The sequence below is a fragment of the Dasypus novemcinctus genome, chromosome 13 (assembly GCF_030445035.2).
Source record: "Dasypus novemcinctus isolate mDasNov1 chromosome 13, mDasNov1.1.hap2, whole genome shotgun sequence".
Taxonomy (NCBI): Eukaryota; Metazoa; Chordata; class Mammalia; order Cingulata; family Dasypodidae; genus Dasypus; species Dasypus novemcinctus.
Window position 1 is genome coordinate 63,031,808 of NC_080685.1, and position 21,095 is coordinate 63,052,902.

General features: G+C 41.0%; 1 protein-coding gene and 1 pseudogene across 1 annotated transcript; one reads left to right on the top strand and one right to left on the bottom strand.

Annotated features, from left to right (window-relative positions):
* Window positions 1-8,104: 8,104 nt before the first annotated feature.
* LOC101425746 (malate dehydrogenase, cytoplasmic pseudogene) lies at window positions 8,105-9,569 on the bottom strand (annotated as a pseudogene).
* Window positions 9,570-18,922: 9,353 nt separating this feature from the next.
* LOC139436218 (transmembrane epididymal protein 1A-like) lies at window positions 18,923-19,696 on the top strand. Its single transcript, XM_071207299.1, has one exon. The coding sequence runs from the start codon at window positions 18,923-18,925 to the stop codon at window positions 19,694-19,696; it is 774 nt and encodes a 257-aa protein (XP_071063400.1).
* The last annotated feature ends 1,399 nt before the right edge of the window (window positions 19,697-21,095 follow it).

The window sequence follows — 21,095 nt, forward strand, 5'->3', positions numbered from 1 at the left end:
TGAATGAAAATGACAACACAAAATATCAAAACCTATGGGATACAGCAAAAGCTGTACTGAGAGGGAAATTCATAGCCATAAATGCATATAGCAAAAAAGAAGAAAAGTGAAATTGAAGACCTAACTGCAAACCTGGAGGAATTAGAAAGAGAACAACTAACTAACCTCAAAAGAAGTAGGAAGAAGGAAATAACAAGGATTAGAGAAGAACTAAATGAAATAGATAATAAGAAAGCACTAGAAAAAATAAACAAAACCAAAAGCTTGTTCTTTGAGAAGATCAATAAAATTGACAGACCCTTAGCTAGACTAACAAAGAAAAAAAGAGAGAAGATGCAAATACACAAAATAAGAAATGAGAAAGGGGATGTTACCACTGATCCCACAAAATAGAGTATCATAAGAGGATACTTTGAACAATTGTATGCCAACAAGGACAATTTAGAGGAAATGGACAAATTCCTAGAAACACACAAGCAAACTACATGGATAAAAGAAGCAATTGATGATCTCAACAGAACAAAAAGAGATAGAATCAGTCATCAAAAACCTCCCAACAAAGGAGTGCCCAGGACCAGATGGTTTCACAGGAGAATTCTACCAACTTTCCAGAAAGAACTAGGACCAATCCTGCTTAAATTCTTCCAAAAAATAGAAGTAGAAGAAACATTGCCTAATTCATTCTATGATGCCAACTTTACCCTAATACCAAAGCCAAAGATGCTACAAGAAAGGAAAACTACAGACCAATTCCTCTAATGAATCCTCTAAAATCCTCAACAAAATACTTGCTAATCATATTCAACAATACATGAAACAAATTATACACTATGGCCAAGTAGGTTTCATCCCGGGTATGCAATGATAGTTCCATGTAAGAAAATAAGTCAGTGTAATACACCACATAAACTGATTGAAAGAAAAAAATCACACGATCATCTCTATAGATGCAGAAAAGCATTTGACAAAATACAGCACCCTTTCCTACTAAAACCACTGCAAAAAATAGGAATAAAAGGAAACTTTCTGAATATGATAAAGGGTGTATATGAAAAACCCACAGCCAACATCATATACAATGGGGAAATCCTAAAAGCTTTGCCTCTAAATTGGGAACAAGACAAGGATGCCCACTATCACTGCTCCTATTTAAAATTGTGTTAGAAGAACTTGCTCAAGTGCTGAGGCAAGAAAAATATATAAAAGGCATCCAAATTGGAAAGGAAGAAGTCAAAATTTCACTATTTGCAGATGACAGGATCCTATACATAGAAAACCCTGAGAAATCTACAGCATAGCTTCTAGAAGTTATAAACAAGTTCAGTAAAGCCACAGGTTATAAGATCAATAAGCAAAAATCAGTAGCTTTTCTATACAACAATAATGAGCAATCTGAGGAGGAAATCAATAAAAAGTACCATTTACAATAGTAACTAAAAATATCAAATACCTAGGAATAAATTCAACTAAAAACATAAATGAATTATGCACAGAAAACTACACAACACTTTTAAATGAAATAAAAGAAGACTTAAATAAATGGAAGAATATTCCCTGTCCATGGATTGGAAGACTAAATATCATTTAGATGTCCATCCTACCAAAATGATATACAGATTTAATGCAATCCCAATAAAAATCAACACAATATTTTTTTACTGAATTGGAAAAACTATGAAATTTATTTGGAGGTGAAAGAGGCCCCAAATAACCAAAGATGTATTGAAAAAGAAAACTGAAATTGAAGGAATCACACTACCTGACTTTAAAACATACTACAAAGCTACAGTGGCCAAAACTGCATGGTATTGTCACAAGGATAGTCATGCAGACCAATGGAACTGGATTGAGAGTTCTGATATAGATCCTTGCATAGACAATCATCTGATATTTGACAAGGCTCATGCTGAACAATGGAACTGAATTGAGAGTTCTGATATAGATCCTCACATAGACAGTCATCTGATATTCAACAAGGTCACCAAGCCCACTGAACTGGGAGAGAACGACCTCTTCAACAAATGGTGTTTGGAGAATTGGCTATCCATATTGAAAAGAATGAGAGAGGAACCCCATCTCATACCCTATACAAAAATCAACTCAAGATGGATCAAAGATCTAAATATAAGAACCAAGACCGTAGAGATGTTGGAAGATAATGTAGGGAGGCAACCACAGGACCTTGCAATAGGAAATGGGTTTATGAACCACACATCCAAAGCATGAGCAGTAAAAGAAAAATTAGAAATATGCGACCTCCTCAAAATTAAAACCTTTTGGTACCTCAAAGGAGTTTGTCAAGAAAGTGATAAGACTGCCTACCCAATGGGAGAAAATATTTGGTAACCATATATCTGATAGGAGCCTAATACCCAGCATATATAAAGAAATCCTATATCTCAAAGATAACAAGATAACTTGAAAAATGGGTGAGTGATTTGAACAAACACTTCTCCTAAGAAGAAATACAAATGGCTAAAAAGCACATGAAAAGATGTTCAACATCACTAGCTATTAGGGAAATGCAAATCAAAACTACAATGAGTCACACCTATTAGACAGGCAGCCATTAAAAAACAGAGGACTATTTAAGTGTTGGAGAGGATGTGGAGGAATGGGAACACTCATCCACTGCTGGTGGAATGTACAATGGTCCAGTCACTGTGAAGGACAGTTGGCAGTTCCTCAAAAAACTATAGATCTGCCCCATGTGCCAGTAGTTCCACTGTTGGTTACTTCCCTGAAGAATTGAAAGCAAAGACATGAAGAGATATATGCACACCAATGTTCATAGCGGCATTATTCACTATTGCCAAAAGTTGGAATCAACCCAAATGCCCAGCAACTGATGAATGAATAAACAAAATGTAGTATATACATACAATGGAATATTACTCAGATGTGAGAAGAAATACAGTACTAACACACTGGATAGCATGGCTGAATCTTGAGGACCTTATGTTGAGTGAAGCAAGCCAGGCATTGAAGGACAAATATTACATGACCTCACTGATATGAATTAAGCAAATTGAGTTGATGTAGAGAACTAGAGTCTAGAAGATAGGTTTACAGGAAATAGAAAGAGAGAAGAAGATTGTGAGCCAATGCCCATATGGGCAAAATTATGATAAGGTGAAAGTGAGTAGTTGTGCTGTGAAAGGATATGACAGGGGTGTAGTCATTCATTGGTTTGGGTGGTGCAAGCTTGACAAGGGGGTAGAGTGGGGAGGATAGATTGGATGGTCCATGAAACTAGGGGGAGGGTTGGGGGAAGGAGCAGGTAAACACTGGAGATTGGTGGGTACTTGGATGAAAGTACAATGTTGAGAAAGCTCACTTGGGTATATGTCAAGGAAGAGTTACTGATTTAGGTTGTTGGATAGGGGGGCATTTAGGACAAGGTATACCCGGGGCAGTCTTCTAGAGAATATGCGAGTGATCATTTTGTCATAATATGTTGTATCAGGGGTGAAGATTCACGTAATGAGCAGCAAAAAGTTGGACTCCCATCCTGGGGAGGCCCAATATGTTGTCAAACAGAGAGGTGGGTGTCTCTTGAGAACATGGACAGTTCCTAATAGGAGAGGACAGACCAATGTGTCAAGCCCTCAGTGTTGCAAGAAACTATGAATCTTGTCCTTCAAGGAGTGAAGCCTGGCAGTCACCGTGGGCCCCCAGGGGAGGGGGAGGGAGGAAAAGACTAGATGGAAGAGGGGGTATTTAGAGGGCAATGGAAGTGTTCTGATGATTGATCTTGCAATGATGGATACAGGCCATGTTAAATTTCAACAAAAATGCAACTGGAAAAAGTGTATGCTTTAAAGTGTAAACCATAATGTGAACCATTGACCATGGTTGGTAACTGTGTTTCAATACTTGTACACCAGTTGTGGCAAATGTGCCATCCACATATAAAAAGGTTATTGATGCAGGAGGGGGGAAAGGAGAGAGGATGTTGTGTATATGGGAGTCACCTATATTCTGTGTGTGATTTTACTGTGACCTAAAACTTTGAAGACAAAATGTTTTAAAAAGTAAGACACTGGGGAAGAAATGGGAGAAAATCCCACTATGCATATAGGACAACAGATATTACAGTGAGGCAAGTGATGAAAACATCAAAAAAATTCTTTCATATTTTTCACTTTTTTTTAATATCCCAAATTTTTAAATTTTAGTTTCAGTTTTTCTAAATTATTGTGTATTTTATTTCTTATATTTAAACCTATCATTATTATTTCATTTTCTTAATAATTGTATTTGGCGATATTCTGGGCTTCATTTTTGAAGAAGTTTTGGATCACAGAAGTGTTGCAACTATGGCAGGGGAGGATCATTAGTGTGAGGTGTCAGCAATGGGGGATGCTTGGGAGGAGGTTCACCTGGGCATACATATAAGATATATAAATTGTTCAGGTGTTCATGGGGCATTGCCACAGTGATGGAGATTCACACAACAATGGAAAGAATCCTGAATTCCTGTCCTGGGGAGATCTACCACATTCTATAATGGAACAGCACAGAAGCAATGACTAGTGTCCATTGGTGGGCCCTTGATATTTATGACTACCCATATGAACCTTTGTTCTTTTTTTTTTTTTAAGATTTATTTATTTATTTCTCTCCCCTTCTCCCCCCTCCACCCCCTGACCCCAGCTGTCTGTTCTCTGAGTCTGTTTGCTGCATCTTGTTTCTTTGTCCGCTTCTGTTGTTGTCAGTGGCTCAGAAATCTGTGTTTCTTTTTGTTGCATCATCTTGTTGTGTCAGCCCTCCATGGGGGTGGCACTATTCTTAGGCAGGCTGCACTTTCTTTCGCACTGGGTGGCTCTCCTTACGGGGCACACTCCTTGCACGTGGGGCTCCCCTACGTGGGGGACACCCCTGCATGGCACGGCACTCCTTGCGCGCATCAGCACTGCGCATGGGCCGGCTCCACACGGGTCAAGGAGGCCCGGGGTTTGAACCGCGGACCTCCCATGTGGTAGACAGATGCCCTAACCAAGATGCCAAGTCCAGGTGCCAAGTCCGTTTCCCCCCCTTTGTTCTTAAAGTTGCAACATAGCCTAGTATTGTAAGGTGCCTAGGAGTTGCCTCCTGAGAGCCTCCCTGTTGCTCAAATGTGTCGTTGAGCCAAACTCAGCATATAAATGCATTACCTTCCCCCCAGTGTGGGACATGACTCCCAGAGATGAGCCTCCCTGACACCGAGGGATTACTTCCAAATATCAACAAGCAAAGCAACTGGAAAAAGACCTTGAACGAAAGGGGGAAAAGGTAAAGACAAATTAGTTTATATGGCTAAGAGACTTCAAAGTGAGTTGGGAGGTCTTCCCAGAGGTAACGCTTATGGACATCTCAGCAGGATCTCATAGAATGTCGAAGTAACTTCTTCCCCAAATAGTGAGGCTCCTGAGGGCTCTGAAGACACCCAGGTCCTACAGTCATAGCAAATAGCTCCAGAGGTTGGTGCCTGGTCAGTAGGCCCTACTTTGGAGTTTGTGCTCCCTAGTGTGACAGAGTTTGATTTCTCTACACATGCCTCTTCTGTCCACTTTGTTTGAACCTATGGTTGGTGCTGGAGTTGGTAGGTGTATGTCCAAGAGACTTGACTCTCGGGGCAGTCCATGTGCCAGCTGGGCCCTGAGCCTTAGGCAAATTGCAATATCTACTCTCCAGTTCATTGGACTCACCCAGAACAATTATCAAGGAGGTGAGGATAGACAACAACCACACCAAGGAATGGAGAGAGTCTACAACTGCAAGCAAGAGAGTCCCATCCATCAGCCATATGGGACTGAATCCCCCTCTCAATTAGAGGTGGAGTGGGCATCACTATCCCAGAATCCTCAAGATTGGGGATTAAAATATGGACTAGAATGGACTTACTGGTATTCTACAATAGACTTATTGTGACTCTAACAATGGAAGAAATTATATCATTGATATGGAAACAGTGGCCACAGGAGGTGTTGAAGCCCAGGGACAAAGAGGTATAATATGGGGGCTTTTTCAGGAATTGGATTTGTCCTCACTGACATTGCAACAACAGATATGAGTTGTTATATATATGGCCATAACCTACAGAATTGAGTGGGAAAGTATAAACTACAATGTAACCTATAATCCATGCTTAGTGGCAATGCTCCAAAATGTGTTCATCAATTGCAATGAATGTACCATACTAATGAAAGAAGTTATTCATGTGGGGAAGGGTGGGAGGTGTGGGTAGTGGGGCATGTGGGAATCCCTTATATTTTTTAATGTAACATTTTATGTAATCTAATTATCTTTTAAAAATAAAAAATATATTTTGAAAAAAAGGGTACAATGGGTTCACACCAACAGGAATGGATTAAGATTAAGAACATGTTTTTCTGGGGTACATAGCTCCAAGCCACCTCTATACCATTAAAAAATTTAATTCAAGGTGACTTTAGTTGGACCTTTTCTACTAAATCAGTGCTTCTTTTTTTTTTACTATAATATTTTCTTTATTAAAAATTACAATAGTAGTATGTTTTAGTTGTTAAAAATTCTGCTATAAAGAAATAGATAAGGGGAACAGATGTAGCTCAAGTGGTTAACTGCCTGCTTCCCCATGTACAAGGCCCTGGCAATGGTAGCACCTACAGAATCAAACCAGAAACAAAAAATGAAACAAAACAAAAAAAACTCAGGGAGCTGGTGCAGCTCAGTGGTTGAGCACCGACTTCCCATATATACGGTCTGGGGTTCAGTCCCTGGCCCTGGTACCTCAAAAAAAAAAAAAAAAAGATAAAAATGGAATGTCATTCCTCAAGCTGTTTCGCAGCCTGAGCTACCTACTGTTTACAGTTGCATATTTTGTTCTGGACCTTTCTCAGTGCAGTTACTTATGCAAGAATGTATATGGGAATGTTTGCATGGCACCAAAATTTCTTGATCAGTGCTTCTGAAACTTTGTATGCATACAAATCACATGGGATTGACAAAATACAGATTTTGACAGGTCTGGTTTGGGGCCTGGGATTCTGCATTTTTAACAAGTTTCCTGGTGATATTAAACTACTGGACCACACTTTGAGTGACAAGGTGCTAGCCTCCTTTAGGACAGATACCATGTCTTATTCATCTTGTAATACCAGTTTTTAGCACAGTGTCTGGCTTATAATAGGCTATTGATATTTTTAATTGGAATCAAGTGGTTAAGGCACTGGTGTTTCTGGGGAGTCCCTTTTAGATGTATGTATGTTCTTTGAGCAGTATTAGAATTCTCTTGTAACTGAGATAGCAGAAAGTGGAGGTGGGGTGGGGACCCACATGGAGGCAGGATAAATCCTGAGCAGGACCCAGTCCTCAGCTTTACAGATCCAGAAGCTCAATTTTATCAGTCTGTTTAGGTTCTGCAGGACTGAATTCCACTAATACAAAAGCAGAAGGCCAATTTATCGGTAACATTAAAGAATTTGTCTTTCCAGTGGCTTAAATGCTCATGCTTGTTTAGTAGACCCCCACCCATTCCCCATCCTTGCATTCCCTCCACCCCATCAGGGTAGCTATGGATAACTTAATTAGAACCTTCTGGAGAATGTCACAGTAAAGAGATAACTGGATGAAATTGTGGGAAAAAACAAAGCAGGTAACAGCAAAGCTTGACAAATTATTCTTCTTCCAAAAAATTTTTATTTCTCTAATGATTAGAGTACTTACCACCCCCCAAAAAGTCTCTTCTTGGACTGTGCTGGATACAGACAGGTAAATTCTTGCTTTGAAGTATCTGTGTCTGAACTCCATATTTACCAATCTTTCCCCCTTCTGCCCAAACATCCTTTTATCAAGAACCCCAGCTTCAAAATAATATTTTGCTTACAGCCATCACCAGCTACATTCTATTCAGGATACTCTGTGGGCTTTTTTGCTGTTATTCACTTGATTATGTTTTTTTGGTTTTTTGGTTTTTTGGGTTTTTTTGAGTTGCAGCAGGAACAGCATGATAAGTAGTTGCAAATTTGGATCAAGAAGCACAGAACTTTCAAATGTGCTATTTCTTACAAGTAATTAAGTATAGCATTATTATTTGGTACCAGAGTCAAAGATGACATTTAGATTCTTCTGCTTTGGGGCATTTAATAACATTAAAATGGTTGTCTAGTCAGGCAGAGGTAAGAAATTCAAAAGCGGTTTCTTTTTCTTCTGCCAGTTCTTTTGCCGTCAGATCCATCTTCTTGCATGAGAAATCCTTCATAGGGAGACCCTCAACAAAGTTCCAGGTCTTATTCTTGATTACAGCAGGGAATGAATAGAGCAGATCATCAGGAATGTCATAGGAGTTGCCATCAGAAATAACACCCATGGACATAAACTCCCCCTCTGGGGATCCAAACCAGTTCTCTCTGACGTGGTCACAGATGGCTTTTGCAGCAGACATTGCACGGACAGTTTCGAGTCTCAATGACGGCAGCCCCGTGCTGCTGCACAGTCATGATGACACCTCCCTTTAAGCCGCTGTCACCTTTCAGAGCTTCATAAACACCAGCTTCCTTTCCCTGCCATTTCAACTCGGCATGGCTGACATCTGGATACTGAGCTGAAGAATGATTTCCCCAGATGATGGCCTTCTTCATGTTATCAGCAGTCACACCAAGTTTAAGAGCAATTTGAGGTTTAGTTTGGTTTTCATCCAAACGTGTCACGCAACTGAAGTTTTCTTTGGTGGTGGATGGAACCAACTTTGAGGCAGTAAGGCAGTTAGTTTTGACTGTGTTTCCCCAGACAATAACCTTAACTGACTTCTTGGCATATGTTTGCAAGGCAGTACTTTGGACTTCAAAGATTTTCATGTTTGTTTTCAGTAAATCTTTTCTTTCCATGCTGTCCTTCTTGGCATAGGACCCATGAGAAGGGCCACATCCAAGTCTTTGAAAGCAACCTCTTCTTTATCTGTTATGATGTCATCTTTCAGGAGAGGAAGTGCAGTCTTGCAATTCCATAAGGACCCCGTCCAGGACCCACGTCCAAAGATAGAGCCATTTCTATTATTGTACAGCAGCAAATATGCCATTTGACAAGCTGTTCCACCACAAGGACTCTCTGATCAGTTCAGACAGGGTTGGGGCCTGCACCGGCAATGGCAGCAGGTGCAGAATCAGCCTTGCAGGGTCAGGGCACCTCTATCGCGGAACCGACTCCACTGCGGGTTCTTTCCTTGAAGGGTGTGTGGGGTCCTGGGTAGCCCTCAGGGCAGGCGCTTCTGCAGAGCCCACTCCACTCCTTCGATGCTGACTGCACTTGTCCCCCTATTCTGGGGCAGCCTCGTTTTGGCGCTTCCTCCTGACTGTAGCTCTGAGGGTGTGGGCAGAGTGGGACAGAATAGAAAGACCCAGCCTGTGGGCTGGGTAGGGGTAGCCGGAGTTCTGGGGGGCACAGAGGACTGATGCAACACTGGGGAAGCAGGGCTCACAGGCTCTGGTGACTGTCTTAGCGTGCATCCAGTTCTGCTTTGGGCTGACCTGGGGTTTTCTCGTGCTTCTTATTGACAGCTTGTGACTGAATATCACAGCATCTTCATTACCAACAAACCCACTGACCATGTGACATCCTATGAGTTGCTTCTTTTTGGGCTTCAGTTTCCTGTCATTTTTTTTAAATAAGCTTTTTTTAGACTTGTTCTAGGATTATGGAAAAATTGCCAAAATGTAAAGCTAGTTCCCATATTCTGTGCCCATCCCACATGTAAGTATGCTTGTTATTAACATCTTGCATTAGTGTGGTGCATTTGTTAAAATTGATCATCCAGAATTGATACCTTATTAGTAACTAAAGTCCATAGTTACATTAGGGTTCACTCTTTGTGCTGTACACTTCTATGGGTTTTGACAAATTATGTCATGTGTCCATTATTACAGTATCATATGGAATAGTTTCACTGACTTAAAAATGCCCTATGCTCAATCTATTCATTCCTTTCCTTTACTCCACCCTCACAAACATATGGCAACCACTGATCTTTTTACTGTTTCTATAGTTTAGCCTTTCCCACCATGTCATATAATTGGAATTGTATATATGTACATTTTTCAGATTGGCTTCTTTCACTTAGTGATATATATTTAAGATTCCTTCATGGTTTCTCATGGCCTGATAGCTTGTTTCTTTTTATTGCTGAATTCCATTGTATCAATATGCTACAGTGTGTTTATCCATATCACTATGGGAGGGCATGCTGGTTGCTTCCAATTTTTGGCAATTAGGAATGAAGCTGCTATAAACTTTCATGTTCAGGGTTTTGTGTGGACATAAGTTTCCAGCTCTTTTGGGTAAATACCTAGGAGCACAATTTCTGGATCATACAGTAAGTTAAAGTTTAGTTTTGTAAGAAACTACCAAACTGTTACCTATTATAAAATGGCTCTACCAATATGCATTCTCACCGGCAATGAATGAGAGTTCTTGTTGCCAGTTTCGCTTGCTTCATCTGTAAAAAGAAGAACTTGGAAGACATGATCTTCGTGGTCTCATCCAGTCCTGAGATTAACAACTTAAAATATTTCATATTTATAACCTGTTCTAAAATAAAATATATCCGGGAATGTCCACAACAATCCCACATTTATATATGAGATTGAGTTTTAGAGAAGATACAGCAACTTGTCCCAAAATAGTTATTTAATAAATGACCAAAGTAGGTCTCAAACACAGAGCAGACTCATTTTCTTAATCACTAACTGAAAATGTCTCTTGGTGCCTGGACAAGGAGGATATTTTACTTAGTCATCACCCCTGGGCTGCAGCCAGGACTTGGGATGAGAAGCACAGCCTCCAGGAATGGCCCCATGTTGCTGGGGAGAGTCTGTGTGTGCTCCCTCTGTCTTCTGACCCTGGGATCTCTCATCCCGTCTCAGATCATTCTTGATTCTCCCTTTCCCTGCCTCTTCCCCTCTTAGGGTCTGGGCTGCTTTCCCCCCCTTTGTGTTCTTTCTGTGTTCTCTGTATTCTTGCTTGGCCTTCTTTATCTCTTTCTTTCCCCCACCATCCTTTACCCCTTCCTTCCCTTCTCCCCCCTCTCCTTCTCCTCTGTCTCCTCCCCCTGACTGCCAGCTTCTCGGGGTAAACAGTGCTCAGCTTGCTTCAATGAAAATGCCACCCACACCCCTGGGTGAATCTCTAGGTCAGTGAGGGCAGAAGGATGGTGCCCAGATGTGACCTACTGACCAGCATAGTGGTTTAGTCTGGTGCAGGGGTTTCCAAGAATCAGGGAAAGAATGGCCTTCACTGGAGTCACCACTTCGGGGTGGGGAGATACTGTTCAGAATGTAGATTCCTGGACTCAAACCCAGAGACTTTACTCACTAGGCCTGGGGTGAAATTTGGTAATCTGTATTTTTCAAAAGCTCCTCCAGTGATTCTGATGTGTTACAAGGTTCACACTTTACTCTTGGGACCTGAGCAATCAAGGACTATCCCTAGGGTGTGCGGGGTAAGCCAGCGAGTGGTCAAGTGTCCATAGAAGCATCAAGAGAATTGTCTCAGGCAGAGGCCATCTTGAAAGTCACCTTAACATCAGTTGGAGAGTCCAACATCAGCCCCTTCCCCCTCCCAAGTGGATTCCAGTCAGTGGTTCATTCAGCTTTGTGGGGAGAACTCCTTGCTCCTGCCATATTTGGACAAGCAGAGTCTCCTGCTTTGCATTCCACCTATTTTTGTCTATGAGCCCACAGACCAGAGATATGTCTATTCTTTTATCCTTTGGGATAATACTTCTTTTCTTTCGCACAGTTGTCTTTGCCTGCCCACCACTCATGAGGTGTCCTGGGCTGGAGAAAGGTGAGGAGAATGTTTCTCACTTAAATCCCTCTAACAAAGCCCAGATTTACAATTTATAAGAACAGGACTTGCCCCCATGGGTACTCTGGGATCTAGTGCCACACATGAGGAGTCTGATAGACACTTTGAGTCCATCTAATGTACCCCTCATAAATGAATCCTCTCTCATATCCTGGAAAGACAAATGTTCTCTGAAGATGAGCTCTGTGCTGGGTCACTAGCTCTTTCTTGGGATCACACTGTGCCATTGGTTAATGCCGTGCATCCTCAATAGGGGCAAAATGACCTTCAGGGGGGTGAAAATTGGTGATTGGGGTGAGAATCTTAGATATTGCAATGGTCTATGGCCATCTGAAAGGTCACAGCACGTAACCAGATACGTAGTATAACTGTGGTATTAAAATTTCGTGGGAGTAGATGATAAGGGAAATAGCAAAAAAGGCTCCCCAGAGAGGGAAATAGTGAGGGGGGTGGAAAATAAGGTTAAGAAACACTGGTTTATGCAAAGGGGTCTGTGTCTCTGGCTGAGACGTTAGAATTATTCTGACTCATCTTCATCCTTTCATTCTGCCTTTGTTGTGCCCATGGATAAAGGAGTCAAAGATGAGGTTTGAAAGCACTTATCTTGGTATCTTCAGCTCTTAACTGGGAATGATCTTATTTGCCCTGACCTCTATAGCTGTGGGTGAGTGCTCTTCCCTAATTGCACAGCCCTGGAAGTTTGTTCCACAACTTTGGCATTTAGCACTTAGCATTAGTGACCTCACACCATTTGTATGTTTCTGTTCTGTCTTCATAACTAGATTATAAAAGTCTTTTATGGTAGAGACTGTGTGTTCATTTGGTAGTTCATTCATTTATTCATTTATCCATCAAACATTCATTGATACCTCCAGGCATGGGGCTAGATTCCTCAAAAGAGATGAAGATGAAAAGATGATGCCTGAGGTCAAAGACTTCCCAGTAAATGAACAGTTCTGAAATAATGTGACAAGTGTGAAGATAGAAGAAGTAGGTACTAGTTTCCATAAAAGCACAGAAAGTGTCCTGTCCAGGTGGGAGGAGGCATTGCTTGAGCTGAATCTTGAAGGAGAAGAGAGGAAGAGTTTTCCAGGTGGAGAAGGGATGGGAGATAGGAAGACTAGTCAAGGTTGACTGGAAGCTTCTGGTATACCTGGAAACATTTAGGAAGGGACTGAAAATGAGGCTGGACCATAGCACAAAGGGCCTTGTTCTTTATACTAAAGGCCTAGATCCAGAAAGCAATAGGATGCCACTGAAGAATTTAAATTAGCAAATGATTTAATCAGATCTCTATTACTTATTGGCTGCAATAAGGAGAGGAAGAGTCAAGGGTTGGAGCCCAGGTAAGAGATGTTGCAATAACCCAGAGTTGGGGGTTCCTGAACAAAAGCAGTAGTTGGGGATAGAGTGAAAGGAACTGACCAAAGAGTTACTTGGGAAAGAGTATCTAGAGAACTTTTGAATAAGAGGCCACGGAGGTAATGAAAATTGGTGCCACCATTTTGAAAGGAGAATTTTGTATATTTATTAAAACTAAAAAAGGGAATACTCTATGACCCAGCAATTTCATTTCTTGGCACCTACTCTAAAGAAGATTATTTACTTCAGTATTGTTTATTAAAAGAAAATCAGTGGGCCAGCATGTCCATCGACAGGAAACAGGATAAAGAAATTGGCATCAAAAGAAATGAGCAGCACCTTCCCAACACATTATATGATTGAGTGAAATAGGCAGTTATAGAATAGTACATGCAGTATAATACTATTTATTTCTCACACACACAGCAACATTATGTATATTCATGTGGAATATGTGGCTGATGATCTGGAAAAAATATTCACCATACTCATATGTCGTCACCTTTGGATAGGCACAGATATGTGCTGATCAGGCCTATCTTTAGCCTTTAGGTTCTAATTTGTTTTTTTGTCTTTTGTTTTTTAAAGATTTATTTTTATTTATTTCTCTCTCCTCCCCCCCTCCATTGTCGGCTCTCTGTGTCCAATTGCTGTGTGTTCTTCTGTTCTGCTGTGTATTCTCATTAGGCAGCTCTGGGACCCAATCCTGGGACCTTCCAGAGGGAAAGAGAGGTGATTACTCTCTTGTACCACCTCAGTTCCCTGTTTTGCTACATCTTCTTATTCTCTATCCTCTGTGTCTCTTGTTGCATCATCTTGCTGCACCAGCTTTCAGCATTGGCTGGCATTCCTGTGCGGGGCGGCATTCCCGTGTGGGCTGGCACTCCGTATGGGCCAACTTGCCATGTGGGTCAGTGTGCCCTCACCAGAAGGCCCTGGGCATTGAACCCTGGACCTCCTATTTGGTAGATGGGAGCCCAATTGGTTGAGCCACATCTGTTTCCCCTAATTTGTTTTTAATGGAGAATTTATTCATCTATTACTTCTGTATTTAAAAATGGAAATGGGGAAAAAAAACACAGGAAAATAAATCAAAAGAAAACAAAATAAAGCAATTGATAAAAAGAATTACAGGCACAGGTGGCGGACTTGGCCAAGTGGTTAGGGTGCCAGCTACCACATGGGAGGTCCCCGGTTCAAACCTCGGGCCTCCTTGACCCATGTGGAGCTGGCCCATGTGCAGTGCTGATGTGCACAAAGAGTGCTGTGCCACACAGGGGTGTACCTGCGTAGGGGAGCCCCACATGCAAGGAGTGCACCCGTAAGGAGAGCCGCCTAGCGTGAAAGAAAGTGTAGCCTGCCCAGGAATGATGCCACACACATGGAGAACTGACACAACAAGATGACGCAACAAAGAGAAACACAGATTCCCATGCCGCTGTCAACAACAGAAGCAGACAAAGAAGACGCAGCAAATAGACACAGAGAACAGACAACCGAGGTGGAGGGCGGGGGGGGGGGCGGTTAGGGAAGAGAAACAAATAAATAAATAAATCTTTAAAAAAAAAAAGAATTACAAAAAATTTTAAAGAAAAAGGCAATGTCACTGATACTTGAACTGCTTAGACTAAATCAAGATAGATACACCATTGTTATATTTGAGAGATCAAAAATATACATGGAAGGAGTGGATGAGGCTCAATCTTTTGGATACTCCCCTCTCACATGGAAGGTCCCAGGTTCAGTTCCCAGTGCCTCCTAGAGAAAGTGAGCAAACAATGTACAGACAGATAAGCTAACCATCTGGGGGAAGGGGGAGATAAATAAAGAGAAATAAAGTAAATTTAAAAAAATCTTTAAAAAAATATATACTTGGAGATCTGGCTTAAGTTGGTAGTCTGCCTCCATATTTGCCTTTTTTTCCTACCTGAGATCCATTAAAATAATACTAAAGAGACTTGTGCAAAACAGAAAAATGATGCAAGCCAATTCATGGCTGACGTGGAGCTGAGGCTGTTGCATCCAGAACGCACTGGAGGGGACTCGACAGCTGGTGCAATTGCACAGCAACTGTGCATGATAGCTCCAGATCCTGGAGAGAAAAAAAAAAAAAAAAACTAGGGTGAATATTTATACCCTACAGAAAAACTCATTTTGGCATTTTTGGGGGTAGGGTGGTGACCCTCTTCATATAGCTGTCTTTTCACATTCTCACCCTAAAGCAGAGTCTGTTAGGCATCAAGTGTCACTCACTGATGCAGCTGGTCTAGTTAGTCTTACCATTTTTAAAAAACAATTTTAATATTCAGTAACTACAAAATAACATTTATAGAATACGATTGTCTTAGTTTGTTAGGGTTGCTATGATGAATACCAAACAATGGGTTGGCTTAAACAATGGGACTTTACTAGCTCACTATTTTGAGACTAGAAGAAGTCCGAAGTCAAGATCTATGGTCAAGGCTTGCTTTCTCCCCAAAGATGGTAGCAATCTGCTGCTGGCTGCGGCAATTTTTGAGGCTCTTTAGCTTGTCTGCTTCCTGCCATGTGGTGGTGTCCTCTCTTTTCTGGCTTCTATATCCTCCCAGTTCTCTATATAAGGCCACTGTGAATCTGGCTAAGACCCACCCTCATTCAGCCAGGCCACACCTTAACTAAAAACATCTTCAGGAGGTCCTATTTACAATGGGTATTCACCCACAGTATTGAGGATTAAGATTAAGCGCATGTGTTTCTTGGGGCACATACTGCAACATGTAAACTATGCAGAGTTGTGAAATAGTCAACACTCCTATACTCACTGCAAAGTACTTGTAAGAAGAGAGAAACATTGTCATCATTTTAAAAATTTTATTTCGTTAGCATATATATAATATATATAACAAAATTTCCCATTTTGATCATTTTGAGGATATAATTCAGCAGTATTAATTACATTCACAATGTTGGGCTCCCCTTACTACCATTGGTTACCAGAACTTTTCCATCACAAACTCTCTACCTATTAAGCAATAACTCTCCATTTCCCTTCCTTCAAGTTCCTGGTATGTCATTATTTTTTCATGTCCTCATTCAAACCTAATTTTCCTTCTTTTCTCAGGGATAGCCATTTTCCTGAATTTTTTTTCTTTCCCTTGCTTTTCTTTCAAGATTTGCCACGTATGTTTTCACATTGTTTGGTTTTGTGTGTTTTAGAACCTTATATATATATGGAATCATATGGCATGAATTCTTATGTGACATACTGTAAAACTGTATTTCTGAGGTTCCATGTTATTGTTGAATGTAGCTATGATTGATTTATTTTTCACTTCTATATAGTGTTTCATTCTATGTGAGTATGTTACAACTTTATTTATACATTTTAATACTGAAGGACATTTTGGTTGTTCCTCTTTCTCTTTGCCAATTATAAATAGTGCCACTATGGAACATTCTTGAATATGATCCTGGTATGCATGTACGAGAGTTCCTGTACAGCATATACAAGGAAGGATTTATATCTTTACCTTTCACCAGATAATTATTTTCCAACGTGATTGTACAAATTTACATTCCCACTAGCAATGGATTAATTCTATTTGCTTCTTGGTATAGTCACACTAATTTTTGTCAGTCTGGTGGGCATGACATGATAGTCAACAAAAAAATGATTATCTAATTTCTTACACTGATTGTAATGAATATTTGTTTAAAGAGAGGGAGGCATTCATTACGAATATATTTTGGGGACTTTTTTAATTCTACCTTTTACAAATTATCAAGATTGGGGCCACTGTAATTACATTTTTATCATGGAAAAAAATGTTTCATTCCCTAAACCTTAATGTTGAGCAGAATTGGAACATTTTCTTTAGAATTGCTTGGAAAAGCAAATGAAAGCTTATAATAGAATTCTTATATTTTCTTTACTCTCTCAGAACTAATACACCAGGAAATTACTGGCAGCTGTTATATTTTAAAATGCAGTACATTTTCACTATATAAGAAAGGCAATTAGTGCAGAAGAAAAAAAAGTCTAAAAGAAGGAGAAAACTTATTCATTATTATAGGTAATCTGATTATATAAAATCAGCTGAAAAATTAGTTAAGAACAGCATGGCACTTCAATAAGATGGTTAATATGAAGATCAATATGAAAGTATAGTTTAATACATTGATAATAATTATAAAATAAAATGGAAAGTCCTTTCAGAATAGCAATAAAAATTTTTCCAACAAGTAACCCTCTTGGAAGTCTATAGTATTTATATTGCCTTAGTTTGCCGGGCTGCTATGACAGACATCACACACTGATTGGCTTAAGCAACAGGAATTTATTGGCTCATAGTTTCAGAGGCTAGAAGTCCAAATCAAGGCATTGGCAAAGCCATGCTTCTCCTGAAGTCTGTAGCATTCAGATGCTGACTGGCCACAATCCTCGGGGTTCCTTGACTTGCCACTGCATCCCGTCACAAGGCATGTTCTCCCTCTCTTTGTGCCTGCTCTTGCAGTTTTGCTGACCTCTGGCTTCTTCTTGTGGCCTTGTCATGTTGAATGAAACCCAACTGCCTCTCTTAATGAGGCCTCAAGTTACAGAGATCAAGACCCACCCTGATTCAACCTGACCACACCTTAACTAGTAATAACATCGTCAGAAAGTCCTATTCATGAACAGTGGGTACACTCTTACAGGAATCCAGGTTAGGATTTGAACATTCTTTTTGTGAGCAACATGATTCAGTTTACCACCTATATTATATAAACCAAACTTTAATTTGCGACATTTCCACTACTTGGTGAGCTGTCATGAAGGAACATAGGACCATTGCATTCTAAAAAAAATATGCTTATTTCATGAGATTTCTCTCATTTGAAGGGTGAATTCACACTGAGACGGTAGCTCGACAGGATTTCCTTTCTAACCAGTATTTGCATTTTACTCATTGATTCTCAAAATTTAATGTGCACAAGAATGACCTGAAAGTGTTTATTGAAGTGCTCATTGCAAAATACCGCTGCAAGAGATTTCGATTCAGTACCTTTGGGTAGAACACGCTCACATACATTTTTATTTAGAAGAACACTCCTTCAATCCAAAGGAAGGATTCTCAAATGGTAGCATCTCAGTCCTGTCTGGAGATCAGTGGAAGAGAGGTTCTTGGGAATAAACTTCTTCTGGAAATCTTCAAATTATGGTGGGATAATTGGGCACTGTGTAGGCTTACTTGTGGCTCTTGGAACTACTTAGAACCAGGCACTACAAACACACTAGTGTTTTTATGAGGTTTTACGTGAAGAAACTTAAATTATATACCCAACTTTGTGTGTCTTGTATGTTTCCTCTGGGTTCTCCCTTATGTTCTGTGAATTTGGGAGGGAAGTTAGGAAAGTAGCAATAGGGTCAAGAAAAAGTTGGAGGAGAGGTAAGGAGGGCCCTATAGTATCATCTCTGAGAATGGCAGATACCCAGACATTATGCCACACTTTATGTTTATGTCATTGTTTGATAAAGGTTAGTTAGTTCTCAATGGACCAGAGCAGAAGAACAGAATGGAAACCATGACACCCACCACAACATAGGTTTGGGCTTCCTCCAAAACCATTTCCTTTCTATATATGGATGCAGTGGGTTGGCTTAGAGGATATAAGTAGGCTGCAGGAACTCCCTCCATACTCTAGAGCCTTCAGAAGCTGGAATGAATGGCCCTTCCTGAGTCTTTTGCCTCTGCTCTTGAGTAGACCTGCCTTCAGTTCCATGGGAGGCTTTGAGGGGCATCTGTTCCCAGGGCTGTCTATCTTCTTCTATGGACTTTATCATGCCCGACTGGTGTCCAGGGCCTTGATATGCAACTATCCCATCCAGTATCCACCACGCTGTCCCTGGAGCAAGGGAAGATGGGCCAGGCTGCAGCAAATATACTATGTCGGCTTGATGAAGATACTGAGCGCCTGCATTTTAGTAGCTCAAGAGATGCATAGCATTCATGGAAAGTTGGTACTTATCAGCAAGATATATCATCAGAGAAACTTTTTGTACTGCAAGCAATGGCAGCATCTGACTATATATATGACTTACTTCCTGAGTGGGTGTGCAGACATTGTAAGCCAGAACCTTCTGCCCCAGAGGTGTGCTGCTATGGAACAAGGTGCCCAAGTCCTGGGAATATTTGTATTTCTTCCCCTGATGGTGTCTCACATGCAGGACACAGAAGGAGTGGAGCTGCAGGTTCACATCCTGCTCACCCAGGTCTTGTTTCTGCTGTTGCTGGTCGTGACCGCAGAGTTATGGGCCCCCAATATGCCTCAGATTTGGATGATGAAGGCTTTTTTTTATATGATGCTCGGGTCTTGGCTGGTGCAGATCGGTTTTATGTTGTACAAACCAATCTCTGGCTACAAATGGATGGATGATGATAAAAATGACATTATGTTTGTCACCACTTCCTTCTGCTGGCATGTGATCTTTATCGCCATTTTGATGACCTTGATCTACGGTTTCTCCTTTGTGTGGTATTCTTACATTTCTTGAGACATGAACCTGGATGAGCCCCACATGGTTCCATCTCATCTGCCCGCTCTGGGACATCTGGAGGAGAAGTTGTGAGAAGACCAGCTGTCAGAGAGGCTGATCAGGCGTCCTTCTTTCAGAGAGTCCACACTGAGTTAGCAGACTCCACTAAGTCAGGGCATGTCTCTCTCCCCACCTTCTGGCTTCTCTCAGTCTCATTTGCTAAGGAGGGTGCAAAGGAAAGATGAGTAAATAAAGAGGGGCATGTAACTATGACACTCATTTTGACTCCTGTGTGTTTCCCAGTCTCACCTCCCTCTCCTCTACTCCAGCCAAGATAATCAGCTTGCTCTGCTTCTTTCTGCACACTTGCACTCCCCTCCCACGGGAACTTGAAAATAAATTTACTATATCTTGCCTCTTTATAAATACCTCTCTCCGCACCACATAAAATACCAACCACCAGTCACATCCTTTAGAGTATCAGACGATTTTTACCTATCATAACAATCGCCTCCTCAAACTTTCTAGTTATGATCCCTTCAGTGTTCTTACTAAACCCCAACTGCCATTTTGACTACGTAAGCACGTAGATCTGCTCTTGAGTTCTTTTGATAGCTTTATGATTCATTGACAAAAAGTCAGATCCTTAAAGCCAGTTTCCTCTGCAGCATCTAGTAAAGCAGAACAACACCATGGACAAGGTGAGGACTCCAAAGGGCTTGTTTGCTTCCAGAGATTCTCTGCCCCTGGGTCCCTGAGTGTAGAGGCTGTCAGAGTCTTCTTCCTGAGCAGAGCAGCCCCTTGGTCTATACATGCCTGAATCAATTTCCAAGCTGTGGACTCGGGTCCATGCCCTTCTGGTCCTCATGTATAATAAAATCCAATGGTTTGTGTATTCTGCATATTTTTCTTTTAAAACCTCATAACTCTCCTTTTGGGTATGTTAGAGATGAGTAACCTGAAACTCCAAAAGGTTAAGAAAGTGGCTTTAGGTAGCCATACATTTCGCTATGTCACATAATGCTATAGCTGGGCGTCATGGGTGGGGAGAGTACAGTTACCTTAGCAGGGACCTGCAAATGAATGTCTTTATGTCGTTCTTGTTGCTTTTCTCCCTGATCTTCTCAGAATATAAAGAATCTGTCAAGCTTTTCTCACTTCTGGTCACTGCTAAAACATTTGGGTGAAGACAGAGTGGAGCTGGGGCAGGGATACTGGAAGGTCATCATCCTTCTAGTTACCCTTTTTCTTCTAGTTCCTTGAAGACCTGGATGTATCTCTGTTCCTGTGGTTCTGGCTCCACCCTCCCATGGTTCATGTTCCATGGCAAAGGGCAATGAAGGTTGCTAATCAATCGACCTTGAGATGGGGAGGTTGTTCTGTATTATCCCGGCAGGCCCAATGTAATCACAAGGGT

Coding starts and splice junctions, on each gene's coding strand:
- LOC139436218 (XM_071207299.1), top strand. CDS start 18,923: ATGGGAGGCTTTGAGGGGCATCTGTTCCCAGGGCTGTCTATCTTCTTC.